A 27,794-nucleotide genomic window follows, 5' to 3' on the forward strand; every position below is an offset into this window, starting at 1 on the left:
AGTACGTCTGGTGACATTGTCACATTACCACACTATCCTCGCTTTTGTCTGCACCCCAGACAGTTTATAAGTTGCTTTATTCAATATTAAGAAATCTAGAGGTGTACATTAATTTGTTAAGTGCCCTGCCGATCACATTAAACCCCATTTTTCTTAACTCCACGTTAGACTCATTAAAAATAACATCTTGATAGATATAGGCCTAATGAATGGGGAGACCTTGATATTTTTCACTGACTAAAGTCCTGTTTTGTTTTTTGTTCGTCACTAATTTTCTCTAGTTCATCTGTGTTTTTATGATGAATAATGTGGAGTTGGGCTTGGATCAGGCACTTATGAAATTAATACTAAATAGTTAATGAATCAAACAACTTGAGCAAACTTTTTGGGATGCACACAAATGCAAAACTGGGTGTACACAAATCGAATGAATATACATGTCTAAATATCAACATTGAATTGCACAACTTAAAACTGTCTGGGGTGCACAGAGTTCATGTGAAATAAAGTTTAAATGTTGAAGTGAAATTCTCCTTAAACTATATCCATTTGTTTGAAATTACTGTAGTAATAAATGCATATATTAAGTAATCTTGTCAATCTGTAAAGCTATTTGGTGTATTCCCAAATACTATTGCATAAATCTGTCATATACTGTGGTTTTTAACCAGTGGTCCAGGCACCACCAGTGGTCCTTGAGGGCGTTACAGGTGGTCCCCAACAAAATAATGGAGATTTGTCAACCAAATTGACCCTTATTCAATCCTTAACTCTTGAGTGTAAATTCTTTATGCTCTCAAGAGTTAAAATTATTAAACATCTGCATTACTTAATTTACAAGACTACACAATTAGAGAATGTAGATAATGGTTATTTTGATCAACACCTGTTTCATATATATATATACCATATATGGTACCACAGCATGGAATAGTGGACAAAATCTTATGTCTTGGGTCTTTTAATTATAATACTGGGAGCATTTATTAGTAAAAATCTGTTTTGCGATAGTGCTGGTTACCGTTTTTGTAAGACACACCAAAAGTATGTATAAAGAATGAATAAATATTAGTACCAGAACTATAGTAGCTAGGCTAAAGTTTCAATGACATTACTGTGAATCAGAAATTATGCAGTAAGACAGGTGATCAAATGAGCTTTGTTTGTGTTTCCAGTCTACTGTACTATGGTTGAACTATAGTGCCATCTACTGTTCTTGGAGGAAATGAACAGTTTTCAAAGAATCTTGTCCTGTCTTGACTGCTGGAGTATACATTTCAAAGGGTAAGGGGAACCAAAGCCAAGAGCGACCAGAAGGAATAGGAAATTTAATACTTGTAATGGCAATCTTACACTTTAAAGGCATAAAAATCAGGGGTAGGCCTACTGTGGTCAAATAAATTAATGCTTTGGAATATATTATATTTTCATGACCAGATAAATTACAACTTTCAACATCAATATTATATACAACATAGAAGTACAATTTAAGACAAAACGTAGTCAAATACTGTACATAAAAGTAAATATACTATACTATATATATATATTTCTCAGGCCTGCAGAGTTGCACACAAAATGCAACAAAAGTTGAAGTTCACTTTAAGCATGGCAAATGTGTAAGACAACATCAAACGGCAGTCGTGTCATGCTTCCATTTGAAAGCACCCAAAGTCCAATGAGCATTTCACAGCCACTTCGACACTGGCTGGAAAATAGGCTAAACTGTTGGCAAAACAAACTCGGTGCTTTGACATTCTGTGGTCTTGAGGTCTTCACGAAGACCATTGTTTGCGTTTATTAATATTCCAAAATTCCTCATCCAACTCACGTCTTCTGTAGTCGTACGGTGTCTCTACCCAAGCCATCCACATGACACTTATCTAGGTCGGCTGTGCATGGAACTAGCATTGTATGATGGTACTAATGAGTCAAGTTGAACACAGTGGTCTTTACTGTGGAACCAGCAGATATGAATAAAATAAAAGTTGCCAAGTGTAGTCTTCAGTCAACAAGCGTCCTCTCTCTACATCCTCTGGATCTCAAACAAGCGCACGTCGGTGTCATACCAGATGGGAGGGTCCACGTTCCTATAAAACATAGAAACAGACCTCAGGATGATCAAGAGAATCAGTAGTGATTTCATTTGTCACTCGTACAGGTACAAACTACAACCAGCATCGACTGTACAAAAAAAAGATAATAACAAGATAATGATAAAAGAAGTAGTAATGCTGGATGTATTGAAGTAAAAAATGGCAATAGCAATGGTATTTGGAAAACAAAATCTCCCCTCCAAGGGGTACCTGGGCCAAAAACATTTGAGAACCCCTGCAATGTATTTATAGGTGCAAATCACTCACCGCAAGTAGACGACACCCCACATGTAGGTACGGAACCACATGGCGGTGCCCGCGTTGGCCTGATACTTTCTGATGAGGATGGGATGAGGAACTGGTAGAAGACCGACAAGTGTGCCATGCTGGAGAAACTTGAGAATCTCCGACTCGTCTGTCAAACCCCTGGAAGAAATGTAATGAAATATTGGAATCACCACTGGTTCTCAAAGTGGTGTCCGGGGACCCCCAGGAATCGAATGGACCCTTACGGGTCTGTAACTCAGAATGTACAAATTTATAGTTAAATTACTTAAATTAACACATGAGTAGATTGGGGATACAATACCAGAGATAGAAATCATATCATACCAATACCAGAGATACAAATCATATCAATTACGTGGCCTAATGCATATCAAACTGGGAGTCCTTGAAATGAAAAACTAAAGTACCTCAAAACAATCTTGAGGTACTTTTACTTTACTGGAGTATATTTTCAATACTTTTACTTCATCTCAAACAACCCATGTCCTTACTTGTCGATACAGATCTTCTCCACTTGGGGCACTAGTACTTGCAGCAAGCGCATTATTGTCTGCAGGGGAAGTTTGCACTTCCAGGAGAGAACCTAGATAGCACAGAGTAGGACCATTAGGCGATCAATAAAACATGCAGCAGAATGTCTGAACTGATGGACAAAAGATCAAAGTGATACCAACCCAGTCTTGTGTGGGAGCCCAATACGATACTGAAGATGCACTTGACAAACGTCTTCTGTCCATTTCAGCCTCGGTGTAGAAAACATCCTTGATTGGAAAAGGCCATTTGCTTATAAAGGAGCCATCTCTTACTCTCTTTCCCTCTCATTATCTCTCTCTCTGTCACACACACACACACACACACACACACACACACACACACACACACACACAGTAAAGTCAATTACCTCATTCTCTCTTCCTGAATTTGATTCTGTGTCACTTGCCCCAGCATTGGCACTTTGGTCTGGGTGGGGTGTGTGCAGGGAGTCTATCTTGGAAATGGACACCATGGTCCCATCCTCCGACACCTGAGATTTCTCCGTCAGCTTATCAATGCCTGCAGGTGACCACAACAACCCACACATTCACCAGGGAAACCATGACAAAGGTCCCTTGAATGTGTTGTTCACAACCCATGCTACGTACGTACGTGACATTCAAACAGAATATTTAATTCAGTCTCACCAAAATCAAGGATAAACATAAACCATATCTCCACCAGCTATATACTGTACAGTAAATGAATGAGCAGAATGAGCAACCCTGTGTATAGGAGTCGTGTGTGTACCTGGGATAGCAACCAGACTGGTCTTCAGTGTACCAGGCTCTGCAGGCACAGCGGGGCGGGAACCCTCCATGGAGACCGTCTCCTGGGAGCTGGTGCGTGAAATGATGTCCGGTGACTTCTTCTTCCTCTGTAAGGCCTTTTGGATGGAGGCAGGGTCCGACGGCAGGTTGGCCAGCTGATGGAACACGTTGCGTTTGCGGATGATGGCATACACTAGGCTGCAGTTTCCTGCAGGTCACATGGATGAAGAAAAAAGAATCCAATGACATGCTGGAACACGTTGCGTTTGCGGGTGATGGCATACACTAGCAGAGCTACCAACCTGCACACATTCTGTGTACCAACCACGCAATTCTAGGGGTATAAACACCTAGAATTGCGTGGTTGGTACACAAAATGTGTGCAGGTTGGTAGCTCTGCACTAGGCTGCAGTTTCCTGGTCACATGGATGAAGTAAAGAAAATCCAATGAAATGCGTGCATATGCTCTATGCAGGAGCGGTCCGTCAGGGGTTAGCTGTAGCCTGGCTTGGCCAGACATATAGCGTGGATTCACTGACGCCTCTTCTCTGGTATCATAACCGGGGAGGAAGCCAGGCTAGGGGAGCTGGGCGTACGGCCGCTACGGCCGTTCCCCGGCCTCCAGGGAGTTCCAGCTGTCAGATGATCACGAATCATGATCACACATTCACAGATCATATGTTTACTTGGTCACACTTTGCAAGCTCTGCCGATTGGCACGAGCAGCAGGCAGGGGGCCCATTCAAAGCATTAACGCAGGGTGCTACAGTAAAAATGTCTATCTACGTCCTGTAAGGAGACTTAGAAATAAAACTAGTGTTGACTAATCATTACAAGTGGCTCTTATTTTGAAGAGGAAGAGGGAGTCAGTTTTGATTGTAGCCAAGCTGCCATGACATCAGCAAGTGAACAAGTGGTAAACAAGAACCCACGTGGATTAAACACAAGCTTTTAGCCAAAGTTCATATATTTATGATATGAAAAACAAGTATCTGTGACTTAAACAGGCTGCCCAAAAACCAGGAACAGGTAGGCTACAGTACCGTTACTGTCACTGTCCACAAGGATATGATGTTATTAAATTGAAGTTCACTTAGCCTGCTTAATTATATCATGCCCTTAAATAGTGCTTGTACATGGATCTGTTTGGCCGCCGTGCCAATTACTTTAGTTCATTAGTTGAAGTGGGTCCGCTGTGCACTGTGGTGCTGAATGCTTTGAATTTGTGTGAGAGAAAACTGCAGTAGCAGTGACTGTATCTATAAATGAATTTCACAACCTCAGGTACAGGAGTCAGCAATGAATGCTGTTTTTACACACTATTATAATGTTCTTATTTTGATCATAAGACCGACATTACAATATGTCAAGTTTCCATGTTTTTTCTTTTTTCGCCTGATGGAGGGGAAAGGAACTGGTCGGAATAACATGTCCCTTCCACGCGCTACGTCCGGTCGGGGAAATTCCCCTCTGTCAGGTGAAAAGAAGCAGCTTGGACTCCTCATGCATAGAAGGGGGCATGAGGTCAGTCCGCTGCCCCCCCAGGTTGGCAGAGGAAGTGTAGCGCCCAGGATTACATTAGATAATTGGCACTAGGTGAAAAGAAAACTGGGTTACAAAATCGTGGGATAAAAAAAAAAAAAAAAGTTTCCATGTTTTCTTCAGAACATGTATGACACTAATTTACTATGACAGTATGTATGGCACATTAGGAGTCCACTAGGACAGTGGTTCTCAAACAGTAACTCTAAGATTGTACAAATGGAAATCAATGGACTAACTCAAATGTCTAACTGTTTATACAGTGTGTATACCGATATATTTATATATATATAATATATATATATTATTATTATTATTATTATTATTTGCCTAGTACTGCATATTTGTATGTCATTAATGTTCTGATGACTTGAAAATGGAGGAACAACTCTTATTGCATGCATAAACAGGTAGGGCATGCGTGCATTCTCGACTTGCGTAGTCCCCGAGCCAGGCACCGGTCTAGTTCTATGCAATTACACAACAGTACTCTTGATTGCAAAGACACTTTGTGCCACAGCATACTATGCCAACTTCCTCTCACCATCAAACTGGTACTGAATAATGTTGTTGAAAGCCTCCAGTAGAAAGAACACCAAGTGGTGGTTCTGGGCTGCAGAGAATAGGAACCAGTTGGTAGAGAATGCCTCCAGCAGGTGGAGCAGTTTGTTAGCTGCCACCATAGATAGGCTCTTCAGATAGGGAGACACTGTGAAAGAGAGGCACAAATGTGTACTTTGGGAAATAACTACGCAAATCATGGTGACTCTTTATACCAAGCTGTAAAGATTTGATATTGAAAACAATATACATGGACAAAACCAGTGTCACTTACCGTTTACAATAATGGTGAGCAGGCAGTCAAACAGAGGCTGCAGACGTTGGTGCCCGCTGGTAATAATTTTATGGAACACCTAAGAGACAAAAATAAGCATCTAACTTACACTAAAATGTTTCTTTAGTACTGGGTAAACACTCGGAACATTCTTTATTGAAGATGGTTCCAAAGTCCCTCTTGGGTCTTACCACTATGAGGAGGTCAGCGTGGGTCCCAGTAAACACTGGGATGTCCATAGGTACATGGATGGAATAGGGCTTGTTCAGACGCACGCCGAAGTTCCTTTCGCCGCTCAGCAACAGCAAAATGAACACACCGATATGCATGAGTCCAACACGAGCTGCAGACAAGACAAATATGTGTCAGTAGGCTCGAGGAGAGGGCACGTATATTAATTTGAGGCTTTGTATAGTGTAGTCTTCTTGATAAAGAGGGCATCTGTTGATGACATTGATGACGATACTTACACTGGTCCGCCCTAGCATCATTCAGGTAGAAGAGTATAGGCACCAGGATGTCCAGTACATCACTGCTCTTCAGGACAAAGAACAGGAACTTCTGCCATGGGAGAACAGAGTATTGAATAGTAATGAATACAGTGACAGTCAATAGCTGTTTCTTTTTGGGGTTTTTTGTTTGTTTTTTAAATAATAATTATATTATATCTGTCATCAAATCCCAGAAATGGATAGTGACCCAACCTTATTGAAATCGCAGAGCTTCCAGAAAAGCACCAGTAGCTCTTGGTGAAACTGGATCTTCTTAGTTGAGTTGGGCAGGTATGTCTGAGTCAAGGGGTTTGTCAGCAGGCGAGCCAGTCCCTTCAGAACAAAGTCATAGTCCTGCCAAGCACAGGCATAACAGTTACTTTGGGTAAGAGGAGTGCAAACGGAAGGTGTGTGACGTGTGTGTGTGTGTGTGTGTGTGTGTGTGTGTGTGTGTGTGTGTGTGTGTGTGTGTGTGTGTGTGTGTGTGTGACTGTGTGTGCACGTGCGCGCATAAGAAACCTTGCTTCTCCATAATCCTTTAGTTTAGTTTTTTCACAAATTGCCTGATTTTATACTGCGTTGTAGATGCTCAGAAATAGTTGGGCATCTCCCATCTCACAACGTGTCACATTGTGTTGTGGAGCTTGTAGACCTGTTATTTTTGTTTTTGTTTTCACCTACAGTATAATGATATAACATCTGGTTGAAAACAGTTATAGTCTCTCTGTGGGTTTTATAAAGTATTAACCACGACCTGTATCTAAATAATAAAAATTGGACCCCCCCCTCATTTCCTGAAAAGCAACCATTTTGGACATTTCCCCACGACTAACCGCTATACTGGGAGAGAATATGAAAAGCTCACCTCCTCTCTGTGAATTCTTGATAAATAATTCACAAACAGGTTATCAGGGCCAGAAGACTGTGGAGAAATGAGATTGAAACTTTTATGAAAATAAACTGTTCGTCGTTAGTCAACTGTTGATATATTGTTGAATAATAGGGTACCACACATCTGAATTTGTCCCTTTCTGGTGTCCCGGGTGACTTACTTCCTGTTCATCCATGCTGGAAGGGGAAGGGGGGCGGTGAGCTGCCCCTCCTCCCTCATGCTCTAATGTGACGATGAGGATCTGCACAGCTTGTTCCACCAGCTGCTCCCGGTAGTCAGAGAAGAGCAGGTGGTTGTATGGTATGCCGTAGCCCACTGGGTCATAGCCACACACCACGTTGAGCAACGACGTAAACAGCGGCAGGGCGTGCCTGGAAGTCGAGACAAACAAATAAAACACCCTCACCCCCTCATTACGTCTTGTGCGCCTGTGTGTGTTTGCATGTACAGTATGCCTCTCACCTATTTTCTGTGGAGCAGAAGAAAGTAACCCAGGGGTTTAGTATGTTGTTGTCCGATGAGGGTGGCAGGTACATAGCCTCAGAGAAGCATGTCAGTAACAATCTCAGCAACTCTGTCCTGGTAACGAGAAAAGACAAAATAAAAACACAATGAGATTTTGGTCTTATTTTGAAGTCAAAATAAGAGAATACTGTCCACACTGTTTGACTCACCTATTGAGGTCGTGGATGTAATTGAGCGGAGGAGACTGTGCAAAGCCCACCCCTGCCTCCCAGATGTACTCGCAGCTGTCTATGGACTGCATGTCTTCCACCGAGTCCTGCAGAGGCACCATAACATTTGGATTGTTAGACAGAGACTTCATTCATATTCTTCAGTTATTTCACTTTCGATAACAAACACATGTGAACATTTTCTCAATGATATGGTAAATGTTATATTTTTTTTAGAGCAAAGAATATGATTCTCATTCTCATTAAAGTATGATATGAGGCAAAATGATAAATCTTTTCTGAAGAGCAAACACTGCTTCATTCTGATATAAGAGTATACAAAAGTAGTGTCTTGTCAAGTCCTGTCAAGTCTTTCCATTTCCATTCATGCAAAGTGTGTGACAAAGTGTTCCTCATTGGCCTGGCATTCGCTGAGATCACATTCTACAATCTCTCCTTTCAGACAAACTTGGATGACAGGTTAGGTGGGGACCTTTTACAGCAGGAAACGGTGAACAAATTCTCTCTCGTTCCCCATCAGAATAACCTTTTTGATACTAAACAATATGCCAAAGAGTCAGTCAATGTAAGGTCTCGATGACTCAGAATGTATTATTTGCAGTGGATGTAGAGTGGATGTGGATGTACAAAACAAAACAGTAAACATGGTGGGCTGAATGAGAGGTCACCAGGTGGACTCACAGGGCCTCTCTTGTGGCTGTGCACAGTGAAGTCGGGGCAGAAGAGCAGGTCAGCCACAGCCAGGAGCAGGGACTCTGCCAGAGGGCGAGCTCCCTCATCATCATCCATCTCATCTGCCTGCATGCGAGGGAGACAAAAAGGTGGCACACGATTAACATTCAAATGACCTCGTCATATCCACTAAGACATCTACAATAATACCCTTACTTTAAAATACGAAAGATCTTTCATGTGGTTGGACTTGGACGGAGGTCTTACAGTATTCAAAGTAATTAAATCTCCTCGTAGAGGTTGATATCCTTCTCAGTTTAGTGTGCAGTGAAAGGGGGAAGATCCCACACTGCTGGAATGAGGAAACCAAGAACTGAAATCAGCAAAGGATCCGCATTCATTGAATGAGGAAACAGTTCACTGGTGGTTTGTCATGTCTCGCCATTGTCGCCAATTCATTGTATACTTTTTCTAAAGCAATCCGTGGTTTTGTGTTTTCCAGGAAGCTATTGGATTCTATTCATTTGACTACAGTTACACAAAATGTCAAATGTCATTTTAATTAATTTGAAAAGTCTAGCCAGACAGAAATAGGCCCTTGAGAAATTAATGTTTTTGTCTCCACCAGCCGAAGGCATGGGGGAGAGTACTGTATGTTTTTCACCCCGTCCGTGCAATCTGGTGTCCCAATTTTGGACATGTTTTATGTGACATTTTTAACTTTTTTTTTACAAATATTTCAAAATATGTGGTTAACCAACACTGACACAATTATTCGGGTTAACATTTTAGCGATATATGCTAAATCTAAAACTAAAGCCTAAAACGAAAGCCTACACTAAAGTGGTATACCAGTATGTTCATGTATGAGAAGTTGGGAATACACGATGGCATCAGTATGGTCCTTTGATGACATGAGTGCCCATTATACAGTAGATGCTTTCACCATTGTAAATTAAAAACATTTGGAGAGGTGAACAAATCATTGTCAACATCCTGACAGCTATTTACACGTCTAGCTAATTTAACCACGTATATACAGGGTTAACCAGGGTCCCCAAGACCTCTATACTTGGTACGTTCCTTTTTTCCTTCTACATCAAACACGTGGTGAGCTTGTAGATCTGCTGTTATTATCGCCAGCTGTTTGGATGGATTCTAATTTTTTAATTGTTCACACCCCAAAATCGACTATAGGGGAGTAGAATCTCTGAAGCCTTTTCTTTAACATGGAGCAAACACATTCCCAGAGGGTGCAGTTGGCTGATCTGCAATGAAAATACGTCCCTAGCCGCCGGCATGTGATGACAGATTACATTACTTATAACTCATAACAGCCAAGCACAGTGGCTATTTTTGAAAAATCGAAGAGCGACTGACATTTTTAGAATCTGATCTCAGGTCAGAATGGGTTCATCAGACCAGTGTGTGTCCAGTGGAAACCTCATATGAATCTGATCTCAGATCAGAATGGGTTAACATGGAGCAAACACATTCCCAGAGGGTGCAGTTGGCTGATCTGCAATGAAAATACGTCCCTAGCCGCCGGCATGTGATGACAGATTACATTACTTATAACTCATAACAGCCAAGCACAGTGTTGTCCTTCATACCGTAACCGTGCACACTCACCCCAGCCCTCCCTAACAGCCAAGCACAGTGTTGTCCTTCATACCGTAAACCGTGCACACTCACCCCAGCCCTCCCTAACAGCCAAGCACAGTGTTGTCCTTCATACCGTAAACCGTGCACACTCACCCCAGCCCTCCCTAACAGCCAAGCACAGTGTTGTCCTTCATAGCGTAACCGTGCACACTCACCCCAGCCCTCCCTGCACCGGGCACAGTAGACCAGAAGAAGCCCCTCCAGTCTTGGTCCTCAAAGATGTAGGGCAAGATGCGGGTCAGCATGCGGGTGCAATTCAGCACCACCTGCTTCTCCTTTTCTGAGGGGCATCCAGACTCTGCCCCCTGGACCAGCCTCTCCACCGCCTGGACACACACACACACACACACACACACACACACACACACACACACACACACACACACACACACACACACACACACACACACACACACACACACACACACACACACACACACACACACACACACACACACGTTTGGGTGAGTGGTTAAAGGTTTTACTATTGAATGATTATGCTGACAAAATCCACAGCAAACTGGAGACCATGTCTGAAGGACACAAAAACTCGTGAACCAGCTTCCATCCTCCTCCATTTCTCATTAGAGAGACCCCACCCCCCACCCTCCCCCCCACCTCCCTATGTGTTTTGTTTCTGATAGGAAGCAGGGCGCTGGCAAGAGGAAGGGAAGGGAAGCGTGGCTGTTCTGCCTTTTTCCTATTTGTGAGAGCGGTAGTGGTACAGTAGGTAGAAATCTCTGCCAGGCTCTTAACAGGATGGGGGGAGGTTTTTCTGACTGTGACTACTGTATACTGAATGCCTAGCAACAAATCTTTTCTTTACTTTTATGACATAATCACTTGAAATCAATCATCATTTGAGATTGCTTAAATCAATATACGTCATTTACACACACACACACACACACACACACACACACACACACACACACACACACACACACACACACACACACACACACACACACACACACACACACACACACACACACACACACACACACACACACACACACACACACAATCCCCCCCACCCCCCCACCCCATTTCCCTCACTGTATATTGTATATTTTCCCAGTGCTTGTATATTTTCCCTTTTTTGCTTCCCATATGATGAATTCCTGTTCTGTTCTTTAGCTACATAGAAATGTCTATTTGTATGTCTCTAAATGGTTGTATGTCTTTAAATGTTTTGATGAATTGAACAATGTGGACCCTGTTGTAAACAAGTGTAATGCTTAATTGGGTCGTCCACTCACAGTTGACAGTCTTTGTATTGAGTTTGTGCTTAAAATGTACTGTAAATTCTACAAACTGTTAATAAATATTTCAATCAATCAAACACACACACACACACACACACACACACACACACACACACACACAAACATTTCCAAAAAGGAACCAGAAGAAAGGTAAGACATATCCCCCCCCCCCCCCCCCCCCCCAACGGATTGTGATGTATCATGTATACCTTATAGCAAAGCGTTGCCAAGTTTGAGGGGGACTCCTCTCGGACGGCTCTTATCTCTGCCGCTGGTACCAGTGCAAAAACATCCTGCACAGTGGTGGCGGTGTCTGCCCAGAACTGGTCCCAGAAGGCATCGTCTGTGGCCTCCACTGGCTGGACGAAAACGCTTTCGCTGTTATTTACCATCATGTTACATTTCAAGTGAATGTCCGTGCAATCTGCTGTCCCTATTTTGGACATGTTTTATGTGACATTTTTAACTTTTTTTTTACATTTCAAAATATGTGGTTAACCAACACTGACACAATTATTCGGCATCAGTATGGTCAGTATGGGCTAAATTTGAGCTAAAACATCTTAACACATTTTCAAAGGGAGTAAAGGGAAGATTTTTTTAAATAAAATGTACAGATTTGGGCTGTCCTAAAATAAATGAGTCTTGTTCAGACTGGCAGCCCAAATAAATCTGATTTCCTGTCCAGATTAGAGTGGCATTGGCTTTATGCTGTCTGAACATGAATAAGGAATGTGATTGAAAACTGATTTGCAACCAATCCGATTCCAATCTGGATTAGGCCAAACATTGGATTTGGGCTGCCAGCGTAAACCTAAATATGGTAGTCATAGAAATGTATCAACTCACTAAATTGATTTGTTGATTTAAGCCGCACATCTGTAAAATTGTGCCAAATAAAATCATGTATTCCTAACAAACAAGTCTTGGTTGTCTAAAACCAAACCGACCAAATCATTGATTATTTGACAACTCTAATACAAGGTCTATCTATAGGCCTAGCTACTTGGATATCATTTTACAAGCGGAAAAGAACATCCAGGGAGTGAGACATGCACTGTAAAATACTGAGTGTTAATGTATCCACTCCGATTTGGTTCAAATGTGTACACTCTAGTTAGATGAACACAGAGGATTTTACTGTGTGCCACTGCCTAATGACAATGCAAACACCACTGTCGCAAAATTGCTTGCTCAGGGTGGGATCTCTGTCTGTTCTTTGCTCTTGTCTACATGTAGTGTCTTGAGACAACTTGTTGGGATTTGACACTTTAATAAAATGTAATTGAATTGAAACACATCAAGCTATAGACGACTATCAGTAGTGTAATGTAACTAAGTACATACATACTCAAGTACTGTACTGTACAATATTGAGGTATTTGTTATTATTATTTATTTATTTTACTTTCTTACATATTTTCAATTTTCAATACTTTTACTTCTACGTTTTGTACTTAAACTCCACTACATAATTATATGAATTGATAATTTTAGTTACTACTAGTTACTTTTTAGATTTGGATTATTGACACGCTCTGCACATTCAAGACTAGGTTAAAAACCTTTCTCTACGACAAAGCCTATAGCTAGACTTGTCTTCAGTACTCGCCTGTCACCCGACAAAGTAAAAAGGGTGAGAACTGAGTAACGCCAGGGCTCCACTGGGCGCGTCTGCGTCGCGTCTGCGTCGCGTCTCCGTCAACGTCGGGAATGTGCCCTTTTAATCAATGGAGGGTGGCTCCACTGCCCGCGTTGCGTCGCGTCTCCGTCACCATAAAATTGAACCGGTTCGTTTTTTGACGCACGCACGCGTGACGCAACGCCCAGTGGAGCCCTGGCGTAAGGGGTACACCAAACCCCGCACCTGTGTTGTGCGTCTGCTAAATGAACTGAGTAAGGGGTACACCAAACCCCTCACCTGTGTTGTGCGTCTGCTAAATGCCAAAATCGTACATTGTTTGTGTGGGTTTGTCTCCCAGCAGTGCTTGTAATAAACACTGTATAGGCTCCAGTAAGGCCTGCCACTAACTCAACATCCGGGGAGCCACTCCCCGGAGTCTCTTTTCGTCTTCCACTTCGCAGTTCCGTGGACCTCTAATATGAACCCCCAAGGCCCCAACTGACTGCCGAGTGTGTCCTCACAGAGCACGACCTGGACCAGACGTGGACCAGTCCCCTTCACGGAGCCCACCAAAGTGTGACCGTGGACCCGGCCTCCTCACAGAGCACGACCTGGACCAGACGTGGACCAGTCCCCTTCACGGAGCCCACCAAAGTGTGACCGTGGACCCGGCCCCCTCACAGTGCACGACCTGGACCAGACGTGGACCAGTCCCCTTCACGGAGCCCACCAAAGTGTGACCGTGGACCCGGCCCCCTCACAGTGCACGACCATGGACTGCTATCATATTATTACACCACTATACACTATATCCTAATATACATTATATATTATTATTATCCGACAACATTGTTATACCATATTATATTATCTTACACTATTTCCTTAATTATATTATCCTACACTATTTCATTCATTATTATTGTTATTGCTACTACTTGTATTTGCCTGTATCTCTTTCCCTGTCTATCTCTCTTCTTTTCTTTCTTCCTATTCCCCCTCCCCCCTCCCCCGACACGGTCGAGGCAGATGGCCCCCCATCCTAGAGTCGGGTTCTGCCTGAAGTTTCTTCCTAAAGAGGAGTTTTTCGTTACCATTACAATTTACAATTTAGGCATTTAGCAGACGCTCTTAATCCAGAGCGACTTACATTAAGCAAGAACAAAAAGCATGGGAATACATCACAAAAAAGCATTTATCATAAAACATGCGTAAGTTAAGAAAGTAACAGTGGAATATCTATATTATGAGACTATACATATAATACTATACATATAAACTATACATAAACATAAACTATACATATAAACTATATACTACTATGCTATACATATGTACTATGGCGTGCTATGACTATATACGATGCAATTATAGTGCTGTCTACATAACATGCTATAATTCTATCAAATGCTATCTAAGTCTACCGAAATGCTATCTAAGGGGCAATATTGCTTTGCTCTGGGTGGATCTTTGTTGGTTTGTAAAGTGTCTTGAGACAGCTTGTTGTAATTTGAAACTTGAATTGAAAATTGAACTATTAACCATTCAGCCCTGTAAATCATGTGAGTTTCTTCCATCACTATAATGACAATGCAAACACACCATCAAGCTATAGACGACTATAGACACTATAGATAGCAGACAATATGATGTGGCAGCACACACACACTCACACACACACACACACACACACACACACACACACACACACACACACACACACACACACACACACACACACACACACACACACACACACAGTACACACACACCACACACACCACACACACACACACACACACACACACACACACACACACACACACTCACACTCACACACACACACCTGTCCTGCATCACCAGGCGTGCTGATCTCCTGATGTCTTTGTATACGTCATTTATTGAGCTACGCCATCCTCCCCCGTATGTTTATTTTCCATTATGAAACCAAGGAGGTTTGTAGGTCTTTTAGCTCTCTCGCATCTGCATCATACTAGGCCCACTACACAATTCTTCCTTTTCCAAAATCCAACATTATCAAATGCGAAATAGATTTTGCAATGCAGTATAGGCTACGATATCAACATAAATGCGCCAACCAATATACACGTTTTGTTCATGGATGACACTATCATTTTATAGATTTAGATTTTATATGAAAAGGCATATGTGCGGTTTTTGGTTGTTTTGTGTTTTTCTTTTGTTTTTTTTTATGTTGAGCGTCTCCTCCTCTGTGATGGTCCTATAGTCCGCATCGCAAGACAGCCTGATGCGCTCATCGGTGCGAATGCGATCTCTTATTCTCTACCTATTTTTATTTTATAATAACATCAACAAATAAATACCTGTGTTTTGGTTGTCAGTTGTATCACCGCTTTCCTGAAGTTCAGCTTGGAGTCCGTGTTGCCCATTCTGATTGTTTTTTATTATGATCATTCAGTGCGGGGCCGCTGCCTGCCTGCCGTCAATCCCTGCTAATCTCCCCTCCTTCCTTCGTTTGCGGAGGCGTTTCTAGCTCGCCATTGGCTGGTTGCTCGGCAGCATCAGCAGCATCACAGGCTGCAAAACTTCCGGCTTCTAAAGATGTCAATCAAGCTGCACCTGTTTTCTGTTCATGTATGTATCCTTTAGTTAGTTACCATTTGTAACTCAAATAATAATACATCTGCAAAAAACTGTCAATCATGCTGCATAGGCTAAATCTGCAAAAACTGTAGCCTATATTTGTGTTAAATAAATGTATTTTAAATGTTTACTCTTTAAAGAGTGATTTACATGTATTTGTCTCTGATGTTGTATTGTCTGTGTTAATTCTATCTTTGCTTGTGTAACCCTCTGCTTTATGTTTTAATTGTAAATTAAGATGTTACAACTATGAATATCAACTAACATTCTCAATTTTCTGTATAGACTATTACTAGTCTATAGCAGACAAATAGCAGCCGAGTTGTGGGCAGTAGCTCATAATATAAGCAGGGGCGGCCTTAGGAATCTGGAGGCCCGTTTCAAGACCAAATATGAGGCCCCCATATACCTATGACATCATTATTTTGTTGATACAGCCGTATGTTGATACGAATAGTTTGACTGTTCAATATCACACGCAGCCATTACTCTCGACAATTAGCAACAACACCTTTCCTCATCCTGTCGTCCCTTCACAATTAAAGTGTCTCCCCTTTACCTCCCAATGCTGCACATTTTACCATGTTATTTACATAAAATAGGTGTAACTTTACTAACTTAACATTAACATTGTGGGAGAGAGCAAGGCAGTGAGTGAGAGAGAGAGAGAGCCAAGAGTGGCGGGGTTGACTGAGGGGACTTCAGAGTGACCAATGTACACTCTTGCTTCGTGTCCCAGGTTGGCTTGGTGTGGAATGTAGTAATTTGTCCCCTATATTCAAAGTCTGATTTCCATTGATTGTTGGCTGTGTTTAGCATGTATATGACTGTGGAGTTTTGGTACAAAATCAAAACAACTTGTCTAATATTTTGGCATGTTTAAACCTCCAGGAAAATCCGTGTTGAGGTTCTTAATCCACTGTTTTCCATTAAAACGTCTTTGTCCTACTACCAGTTGGGATTGTGTTGAAGTCCAGATACTTTTAGAGCTTCAATGCCATGTGCCATGTAATATTGAACAATCCTTTTAGTTGTCTTTTTTGCATTGTTAATATTGTATTTGTGTTGTCTCAGCCTTGCAGCTATTGTTTTACTCGTTTCTCCGACACATTGTAAGCCACATTTTTCACATGTGATTAAATAAACACAGTTGCTGCTGCTGGCTGTTATCTGTTGTTTAATCTCCAACATGCATTTTGTAGTTCTATTTTTAACTATTTGTTTGGGTTTGAAGTATTCTGGTCTCTGGCGTGCTGGTGTGTTGATTCCTTTTAGCTTGCTGTGTACCAGATAGTCTTTAAGATTTTTGTTTTTTATGTAGGCCGAGTTTCGCAATTATTTTGGAAGAAGGAAAAAAAACCTAACAATAACAATAAAGGACCAAGTCCTTTCAGGACTGCTTGGTCCTTTAAATAAAAAAAGATCATAGAAATAAATATACAATAAAGAGAGTTCCACCGTGTTCAGTTTGGAACATACAGACACAGGTTTGTGTTTCCACCGCATTGTGTTGGACGGAACAATTGTCATTGTTTGATGCCTAGCTGAATGGTTAGAGAGCCTGTCTGGAGAGAAGAAGTCTGCTGAGGTTTGAATCTCAGTAAGTGATGCTGAGAGGTGGCTCACCATCAGGTGGGATGAGATGTTGATCCATCATTTCTTGATCTTTCTGCTGTTCCTTCCTCGGTTGTTATTGTTGTTGTTGTCGTCTGTTGTCGTTGGTTGCCATGGCTGCCAGTTCCCACCTGATGTTGTGTGGGAGTTCTGATTGGTCCAGAGCGTACTGAATAACTTCTAGCTTACATATCGTCTTAAGACAAGGACTGAAGTCTAAGATGAACAGATCATCAGAGAGGAGAGGAGGGATAGTGTCATCTCCTTTTCTTCCTCCAAAGAAGATGATACGATCTCCCACAATGCAACAGCGCATACCATACGTTGGACATGGTCCTTTCCCCTTGGGCTCAACCTTCTTCCAGGAGAAGGTCTCTGGACTGAATTTCCACACATCATTGAATTTCTGGTTACCGTTCCAGCCACCAAATATGTACAGCTCTCCATTGTAGGTAAATGCTGAATGAAACCAGCGTCCTTTTGGTAGAAGTTGTGCAGAAGGTGTGTTCAGCCAGACGTTGGTCTCTGTGTCAAACACTCTGATGGCGTTGTAGACCCCCTGGGGAATCCCGCCCCCTAATACAAACATCTTTGTACCAATGATGGTAGCAGAGTGAGCTGATGAATCAGGAGGTGGAGTTCCTCTGGTGTTAATTAAAGTCCAGACCATTGTGCTGGTGTCCAACTTGTACATGTCATTAGTGTATCCAGTCAGCTTGGTCTGTCCTCCATGGATAAACATGACCTTCTCCAACACACAGGCTGAGTGGAAGCTCCTCCCCTCTGGAACAGTCCCAGAAACCCTGTTTTGGAACCATCTTTGTGCGTCAACATCAAATGCATAAAGCACATTGCAGTAAGGCTCCCCTCCCCAGATGTAGATTGTATCTTCAACCAACACAGCTGTGTGTCTGAAGCGCCTGGATGGAACTTCAAGGTGACCATATCCTCTTCCTGGTTCCACTGGAGGTAACTTCTTCCAGCATAAAGACACTGTGTTGAAGACATGGACATCCATCTGTTCCTGCATGTTGAAGGAACTGTAGCCTCCGTAGCCTCCAAAGGAATACAGTTTGTTCCTCACATGTTCCTGCATGTTGAAGGAACTGTAGCCTCCGTAGCCTCCAAAGGAATACAGTTTGTTCCTCACTGCTACAGCAGCATTTGAGGATCGCTTTGGTCCTCCTGCTTTGGAAACGGTCCAAGACAACATCTGTCTGTCTGTCTGTCTGTCTGTCTGTCTGTCTGTCTGTCTGTCTGTCTGTCTGTCTGTCTGTCTGTCTGTCTGTCTGTCTGTCTGTCTGTCTGTCTGTCTCGACGTCTACAGTCATTTTCAACACGGTGCATCATCTTATATCTTCTGGTGTGAAATCACACGAGACACAAACTGTTGCCATGCACGCCTTAACGACGCCAATTAGTGCAGCTGTTCTTCATCTGCACCCTTTGAACTCTATTGCTATATTTATTACATTGCGGCTACCTTGGGGTCTATGGATCTATGGGTCTTCCACACGTATAGCATAGTATAGTATATATGTATAGTTTATAATATAGTTTCATTATATAGATATTCGACTGTTACGTTCTTAGCTTACACATGTTTCATGATAAATGCTTTTTATGTGATGCATTCCCATGCTTTTTTGTTCTTGCTTAATGTAAATCACTCTGGATTAAGAGCGTCTGCTAAATGCCTAATTTGTAAATTGCTACAGTGTCCCTAACACTGAGCTGTGTTGTATTTTGAGGCTGTGTGTGTGTGTGTGTGTGTGTGTGTGTGTGTGTGTGTGTGTGTGCGTGTGTGTGTGCACGTGCGCGGAATGTGCTCAAGCTGACTGGCTGAGCACGGAATGTGATGTATGGTGATAACAGTGCCGCTCACGTCACGTGGGTGTGATATTTCTCTCCATATCGCTGTGAGAGACAGTCCACTGAGCAACTCAAAGTGAGGCTGAATGACAAGCATTTTGCATTCTGGTTATTCTCTTTGAGGGGAGCTAGCGCCCCCTATGGCCAGCTTGGTGTGTTTGTGTGTTCAAGCTATTTATTATTTTTGAATAGTGCATGTTTTTGCAAGCACAGAATGAAATAGTTTTTGTTACGATGTAAGCTACAGCGACATCTTGTGGAATAACACTTAAATAACTAGCGGTAGGCGAATGCTTTGATTAGCCTATGCTTTTGTTGCAGAATACAATGTATTGCCTACCAAATACACAGGTAACTGTTCCTGGGACACATTGGTTCAGTATGTTAAACAACGTACGTGTTGCACCGTGTCGTGTTGTTTGTACACATTATCTGTACACGTCGGTTCTTTTTTTACAAGCTATAATGAGCCAGAGCCATATACTGGCTCTGCAATGAGCTAATTCCTAATATAATAATAATTATGTTCATGTACTAGTACGAACATAATTCAACCCAGAGCCATAGAGTAAAACAGAGTTACGATATTGAGGGTGCAGAAAACAGTTCGGCCACGTGGTTCGCCACTATAAAGCCAATTAAATGCATCCCGTAAACTTCCAGTTCAGGCATTATTTGTCACAATTCGCCAATAGAAGTCTATGTAGAAGAGCCGCCATTTGACTGACCCCTTGAACGGAGTTGACTCGTAACTCTATGGCTCTGCTCTAACCTCGCGTCACTTTATACTCTAAAGTCACGTCGTACGACGAAGCATATTATATTCTCACGCGCAGTCGCAGTAGCATGTAAACACACAGCAGCTGCGGACGGCTGAAGTCACTCCACCAGGATAAAGCACTATCTTCATCCCTGTCAGCCATCTCTCTGTCAAACTGTGTTCTTTACTTTGATCGCTGAACGGGGTCAAAGTCGGCCAGTCGTTACTGTGCTGTGCTATGTTTCCAAACGGATTGGTGATACGGCGCCTTTACCTGACATATGTCTAATGTAACTCGGGCTAGCATTTAGCTAATAATAGCAGCTAACTATACTGTGTGCTGTGGGGGGCTACAACACAACAACGCCCAGTCAGTGTCTGTTGTGTTTCCATCGTCTATCCCACAGCTATAACGACGTCTAAACGTCTGTTTTAGTTACTGTAGTCCGGTGACAATATAGTCAGAACGACCAAAATGACTGTTGACTGTTCCTAATCATATTTAGCCGGCTTGCTAGCTATATATCCCCACGGCAACTGACAGAGAAGGAGCTAACGTAGATAGAGGCCGGCGGGCCGGTACCGGGGGCTTCTATAGCCGCTTAGGATCCATCATAAATAAGCCTGTTCATGTACATTGATGCCTTTCACATCGTCATATGTTGACTGAAAGCAGGTGAGGTTGTCTGCATCTCTGATTTTCTATGACACTTGAAATATTGAAATATGGCTGATCCTGTTAGTGTTATCGGGTTTCAGCACTATGCATTTATTACATTACATAAATAGTTGTTATGATCACGATATATAATATATTGCTGCTGGAAGTTTGCTAAGATTCAAACAGTTTCAGTGTTTCTTGACATGGTTAAGTGGATGTTTCATCTCTTATGTCTGAATGATGTATTGTTTTCCTCCATGACAGAAAACGGCAGCGTGGTGCTGATGAGGAGGATGGCCAACTGGTGCCCCAAGCTAAGCGGCCGAGCGGAGCTCATCCTCTCTCCCTTGAGCCACGCCGCGATGCCTGGGACTCCGAGGTACAATTGACCACATGAACTCTAGCATGCCTATTCTGGCCATGTCATAATTAGAGATGTACCCAAACTACCATACAATTTTTTTTCTTTCCGAATCCTGATAATGATTCCGATATCCCATAACTTGCCAAGCACCGATCCGATGCTTGGTATCGATAGATTTCTTTAAATTACACATAAAAAAAGAAAATCTAGAATAGTGGTTCTCAAAGGGGGTTCCGTTCCACAGATCTACAAATATATATATATACTGTATATAAATAATAATGTAAATTGTGCAGTAAGAATATATATTGTGAAAGAAAAATGTAAATTGTGCAGTAAAAAAACCTGGTAGTGCAGCATCAATTAATATTAAGTGTAAATTAAATCTCATCATGTGATAAAGTAATGGTATGGGAATGGCATACATCGGCATACTCGCCGATATGATACCAGCATTTTAACAACTCTAGTCATAATAGGAAGATAAATTAATTAGGCATTTTCTGAGCTGCTATTTTCACAATTAGCGTACAGCGGTTTGTGTGTAAGTGCTTGAGTTGTCATTATTGTCTTTTCACTATATGCTATAGTAATAACATTGAGTTTGTAGGTGAATTAGGCGTGATTTTTCTAATTAAACAAAATCCATACGAAATGTATAAAGAAAACTGGGTGTACTCATTAGTACTCTTATATTCCAGTCATCTAACACTAGCGAGAGCAGTGGAATCCACAGTCCAGAGGATGTGGTTGGGAGCTGCAGCAGTCAGTGTGCTGTGGACGGTGTTGGAGGCCACAGTGCTCCTGGACCCTGCAGTCCGCTAGCCCACTCTTTGGAGTCGGCTGACCCCACAGACCTGGTGTCCTACCACCAGATCAACCGCATTCTAAGGGAGGCCCACTTCCAGAGCCTGCAGAGCCGATCCCAGCTCAGGGACACATGATTGCTCCTCACCTCACGGAGTGCCCCTCTGAAGGTCACCAGAGGACTTAAGCACCCAAAGCATGCCTGGACATCCAATGGCGGAGGATGTCTCTCAGCTCTGTTTCTCCTCATCTGCAGTTCTTATCTCACAGCTGTTTTCTCTGCATTTTGTGAATGGAGAGACTAGTCCCTTGTCTAGTATCTGAAGTAAGTTCTTCATGAGTACAAAATAAATCAACGTGATAATCATATTAGCAATAATAATAATAATAATAACTGTGTGATCCGCATTTTTCTGACTTACTTGCTTTCTAACAGTCTGGTTTACATGCTGCTCATTGAGCCTCACATTATGATGAATCACATTTTCCTACAATTGGCTGTTTGAAAGCAAAACTGCAAGGGTTTCAGAAATGTACCCAAACAGGCAAACACTATTCTTAGGCCAGTTTATATGACTTGTTTAGTCTCCCCATAGGGTAAAAGGTGTTCACTTATGCTGAATCTGTACTGTATACGAGTTCATGTCAGTCTTGAGAAGGATTTGCACATTAGCTACTAATTCCCCAGATTTTATTGAAATGTAATCAAACCCTTTTCATCTTTCAAATGAGCATGTATAAAAATTGACTTTTGCCTGACCTTTGAGCTATGACCCGCATGTAGACAGAAGAGGAGTTAAACAACCTTTTTTATGGAGAGAAAACCTTCCCTTGGCTTTGTTTGCAATATGACTGGAGCCAATTAAATGCTCTCTTTGCAAGCAAAGCCTTTTGATTCCTGCTGGTGCATTGCCATTTGATGGTTGCTGTATGATTGTCCCTCTGCACTGAACATCCAGGTATACAGACCAAGAGGCTGTGCAATGTGCGCATTCTGCCTCCGTTTCTTGAAGTGGGGTAGGATTGATTGCTGACTCCTTACCCCACAGACTCAGCTGTCACTCTTTTGAGGCCGTGTTTGGTGTCAGACAAAGCATATTTGAAAATGTGGTTTATTTTTATGATATATTTTTTGTATTTGGGGTTGTACATGACATTTACCTGCCATTGAAGTTTTTGATTATTTTTTGTTTCATTTTGTAAAGTCATACATTTGAAAAATAAACATTGATGTTTTCAAATTCAGTGTTTTCTGTGTGCTCTGTCACCACTTTACATACTGTTGTTCAACTGTCCTTAGCCTAGATGCGCCATGGTATTGTTAGGGTGAATGAGAACGAGAATAAAAGCCTGGGTACCGAGGCTATGGTTAGGATTGTATGCCTATTGTGTAACTGGCCCCTGAGACCTCTGGGCACCAAATGTATTTACTTTTTAGAGTTTAGATATATTATGTGGGCCATATTGCTCTGACCACCAGACAGGCTCTGACTTGGAACCAGGGAAAGAGAAACGGAGGCCGGCCCAAAAACAGCTGGCGGCGGGATCTCCAGGCAGAGACCAAGAGGCTGGGATGCACCTGGTCGCAGATAGAGACCAATGCCAGTGACCGAGGACCCTTGTCGACGGCCTATACCCCAGTAGGGGTGTCAGGCGTAAGTAAGTATATATGGCTCTGGTTATTATTAGTTAACGCAGGTCTTACTTTGAAGGTCTACCGGAAGTAGCATTCTTAATAAACCTGATTTGATGCTGTGGCAACTGCAGATTTCTTTAAACAAGGGAAACTGCAGTTGTGTGGAAATTGCTTTATTTAATTTCAACACATAGTTTTGAGTTGTTTTATAACCACTGTTATGGCCCTATAGGGTTATGTATTTTAGTGTTGGTATTGCTCTGCATTGTGTGCATTGTGTGTGTGTGTGAGAGAGATGAGGGACTGATTGAGTGGGTGAGTGGTTACCATACCAGCTTGCATGAACAGACAGAGTGATGTATGTGTGTGATTGGTTAACTTCTAGGAGGAACCAGGCTGATGATTGGCTCCTGTGATGGGCTCAACTATAAAGCTGGTGAAAACCAGCATTCTGGGGTCTTCTTCCCAGCCAGCCTCTAAACACCAGCATTTCAGTCCTCTTTTAGATTTGGGGGTATGATGTAGTTGGTTAGGTTAGATATTTGTATTTTTGGTTTCCTTTTGTTAGGTATAGAAACGGTTTATTTTTGTAATCAGGCTTTCTTTGATCCCACCCTGAGGTACGTGACTTTTATTGTAAATTATGAAAATAAATCCTTAATTATTGGGATTGTGAACTTGTGTGGCCTTAAAATCAAACATTTCTCCCCTAAGAAATTTCTATTTTTTGAAATATTTCAGAATCACAGAACTCAAAGAACTCACAGACCTCACAAAATGTACAGACCTCACAGAACCCAGACCTTACAGACCATGCTGCGTTCACTCCCTCCTTCTATCGTCTAACAGAGACCTCACTCAAAGTAACCCCTTCCTCCTATCGTCTCCACTGAGACCTCTTACGAATAGCTGAACCATTGCATGAAACACAGAATCACAACTTTACAAAAGCACCAACAACTCTGGAACTACAGACAAAAAACAAACATGAGTTCACCATCTCCACAACTTCCTGGGCCATAACACCACACTATGGCATTGGTCAGGCTCATAATTATATCTATTTGGGTCAGAAGAGGTAAATGGCGTAGTGTTTTACAAAGAGAACAAAAAAAAGATAATAAGCAGTCTGTCTGTGCCAAAATGGCCTGTGGTGGCCATCTTGGATTTTCTGTTTACATCGCACTAGCATATATGACATACCCAATCCTGACCATGTGATGCACAATTATTCATTTGTTTTCATAAATAATTTCACATTGATTTATTACAGGCTCAACGTACCCCAAACCAGTTGTTCATCTTAGGCTACCGCCGATACCCCAAAGCCACAACCTGAACATATAAATGGTAGGCAGCACCGCAGGACATGCCATGCAATTGCATCACATCAGCGATATCTAGCTCTGGTCCATAGCCTTCTACGATTCTGCCCTGCAGTGCAGAATCGTAGAAGCAGTAGAAGGCTATCAAGCAGAGCTAAGCGATATCTATAACTTCCTGTACACTACCTGATTTGTGATAGCCTACCACCTTACACTGATCTACTGATTCTACTCTGACTCATTAGGATATAAATGAATGTATAAAATCACTTTGCATCGCAACAAACATCATTTTGACTCTACTGTACACTATGATCCACAGCCACCACAATACTAGAGGAAGCAAGATCTGACTGGCCACATGGTACCACTACAAACTGCCAACTAAATGTGGAGAACAGGCTATCAGGAGACCACAGGGGGAGGTAAATGCAATCTTCCCACATATAGGATTCACTGCAGATATTATTATTATTTTCCTTTGTACATAATGTTTTGTATTTGTTATGTATTTTTGTGTTATTTATTTTAATACGATGTTGATGAATTGAACATACTGTATAGGGCCGCAATGGAAACAAGTCCCCAGGACGTTTTTGTGTTATCCTTTTAGCATAATTGTCTGACTGTACCTCATGCGGTTTACATTTCTGACAAATGAAGTATTCAATCAATCAATCCAAACCATCACATGGAGTAATGTTAACATCAACCTATAATTGGTACTACATTATACTGCATTTTGTCTCTAGAATCTTTGAAATATGGGGTTTCATCTTACTCTAGCTCGACTGACACTGTCTTCTCTTATAGAAGACATTGAGATGCATGGAACTCTACTTCCAAGAGATGGACAAGGTAAAGCCAAATATATGTTAATAATTAATATTATATTCTTCTTTCTTAAAAATATATTTGAATTTGGTTATTAGAGTAACTAACACTTAACATACAGTATATTGGACAAACACAATTTCACCTTTTGGTGAAAAACTAAAAAGATCCAGAAGATTCTCTTCTGTCTGTGGCCCTACTGCACATGTCAACTTGATTTGTCTGCTAATATCCTACTGTCCATTGTTACATGATGATACAGGAATACTTCTGTCTCTGCACACTCTTCCCCCTTTCTTTCAATTGGATGGTAATGAATGATTCCCCATGCACTGAGGCCATCATTAATGAGATATGACCTGTGTCTGAGGAAAGAGCAGTGAAAAGGTTCCTTTAATTAGCACACTACATGTCCTTGTCTTGTCACAGAGCAGTGTAACAGATTACGTACATTAATGCGCCACACGTAACAACCACTACTTTACCTTCTACTGCAAGCCCTCATTATCAGCCTCCTGCAATCCCCACACAAAATCTTGGAGTTCGAGATGAAGAATGGGCCAATGATAAACCATCATTAGTTATATTTTTTCTTATCATGACAGCTAATTTCTTATGTTCGGGGTGGAAACCTCATTAGCGTAGGGAATTCAGCTACCATACTTAGAAACAACATTTAGAGGGTTAATTAGCGTTTTGGAAGGTCTGCCGTTTGGTACTATAATCTCATAAAGTAGGCACTTTTTAAATAGGCCTTTGAATTTCAGAAGTAAACATTAAATTCCATTTAGTGTTAATTACTTTAGGCATGTGATAATGACTTGCATCTAGTATCGGCTTGAATAAATATTTCCAAGAAGCCACAGTAATAGAATTGCCAGCAATAGACATCAAGAGCTTTATTCAATAAAGCAGTACTGCTTATGTAGCTAATGAACGAGATAAGGATTCTTAGGAAGGATGCATTGTTTAGGCTGAAAAGGGAAAAACCAGGCCTGGAAAACAGATGTTCATAGACTCTTCCGATGGCCAGGGACTGTGGACATGGCTAAGTTCATACTGTGGAATGTCTTGTCAATGTACTGTACCACAGTCATGAGGCGTTACATACCAAACTGCTGTTGAACAGCAGTTACAGTATACACCATGGGATCAGCGGCAGGTAGGGCTGGAGGCGAGATGTCTTCTCGCCGGATGACATTACTTCTCAACTTCTTAACAATTTAGGCATTTAGTAGACGCCCTTATCCAGAGCGAGTGCCGAGATCATTGTAAATGGCAGGAAACCTATAGTGAACACAAAGAGACATCATTCATAGTATTAGTAACGGTTGCACCTCAGTGTACATTTTGCAAGAGAAAAGAGCGGTCAGGTCTACGAAAACAAGACTAAAAGAGGCTAGGCCACATGAGCACACACACACGCAGCCATTTGAAAATATATCTACAAGATCACAACGTATCCCATCCATCGCAACTTGTGTGCTTTTCAAAGAAATCTTGAAAAATATGAAGAACTTTTGTTTCCTTTCAATGGAAGGAGAGATCAAGTTGTTGGAAATGAATGGATTTATTGCATAGCATTTGCATTATTGGCATTGCATAACATTTTGGCTTTTAGACTCCAATTGCATTTATTGAATAAGATGGGGTCCCCCCCATCGGAACATTGGAGTCTATAGACTGGTGGTGGCAGCGCATATGAACCTCCTTCCTTCTCAACACTATAGAATCTATAAGGAGGTTGTCATCTATAGTAAAGATGACAAGGTGGAGTTGGGGATGGAGGTGGGTTGCTTGTTGCAAACTGAAAAGATAATGGCAAGTGTCAGAGGCAGTGATATTTAAAGGCGGAGTCCAATCGCCTGATTGGCTGACTGCAGATTGGCTAGATGAGCTGGCCTCTCAAGCTGTAGATGACAAC

General features: G+C 41.8%; 2 protein-coding genes across 3 annotated transcripts; one reads left to right on the top strand and one right to left on the bottom strand.

Annotated features, from left to right (window-relative positions):
- Nucleotides 1-1,099: 1,099 nt before the first annotated feature.
- hid1a (HID1 domain containing a) lies at nucleotides 1,100-15,836 on the bottom strand. Of its 2 annotated transcripts, XM_083779337.1 has the most exons (19): nucleotides 15,718-15,836; nucleotides 11,958-12,107; nucleotides 10,636-10,806; nucleotides 8,825-8,941; nucleotides 8,123-8,229; nucleotides 7,911-8,027; nucleotides 7,609-7,819; nucleotides 7,422-7,478; nucleotides 6,770-6,910; nucleotides 6,536-6,626; nucleotides 6,257-6,408; nucleotides 6,066-6,144; nucleotides 5,775-5,939; nucleotides 3,669-3,896; nucleotides 3,286-3,437; nucleotides 3,059-3,145; nucleotides 2,876-2,967; nucleotides 2,364-2,522; nucleotides 1,100-2,090 (listed from the first exon to the last, which is right to left on the bottom strand). In XM_083779337.1, the coding sequence occupies exons 1-19, from the start codon at nucleotides 15,781-15,783 to the stop codon at nucleotides 2,027-2,029; spliced, it is 2,406 nt and encodes an 801-aa protein (XP_083635463.1). In that variant the 5' UTR covers nucleotides 15,784-15,836; the 3' UTR covers nucleotides 1,100-2,026. The 2 variants fall into 2 exon arrangements, with proteins under 2 accessions (XP_083635463.1, XP_083635464.1); XM_083779338.1 differs by lacking the exons at nucleotides 10,636-10,806; nucleotides 11,958-12,107; nucleotides 15,718-15,836 and adding an exon at nucleotides 9,083-9,135.
- A 4,500-nt stretch (nucleotides 15,837-20,336) lies between these two features.
- Nucleotides 20,337-23,308, top strand: LOC310868892 (uncharacterized protein). The gene is made up of 3 exons (XM_083779373.1): nucleotides 20,337-20,919; nucleotides 21,169-21,283; nucleotides 21,970-23,308. The coding sequence occupies exons 1-3, from the start codon at nucleotides 20,903-20,905 to the stop codon at nucleotides 22,210-22,212; spliced, it is 375 nt and encodes a 124-aa protein (XP_083635499.1). The 5' UTR covers nucleotides 20,337-20,902; the 3' UTR covers nucleotides 22,213-23,308.
- Nucleotides 23,309-27,794: the final 4,486 nt, after the last annotated feature.

The sequence above is a fragment of the Protomyctophum parallelum genome, assembly GCF_964188405.1.
Source record: "Protomyctophum parallelum genome assembly, chromosome: 13".
In the NCBI taxonomy this organism is placed as follows: Eukaryota; Metazoa; Chordata; class Actinopteri; order Myctophiformes; family Myctophidae; genus Protomyctophum; species Protomyctophum parallelum.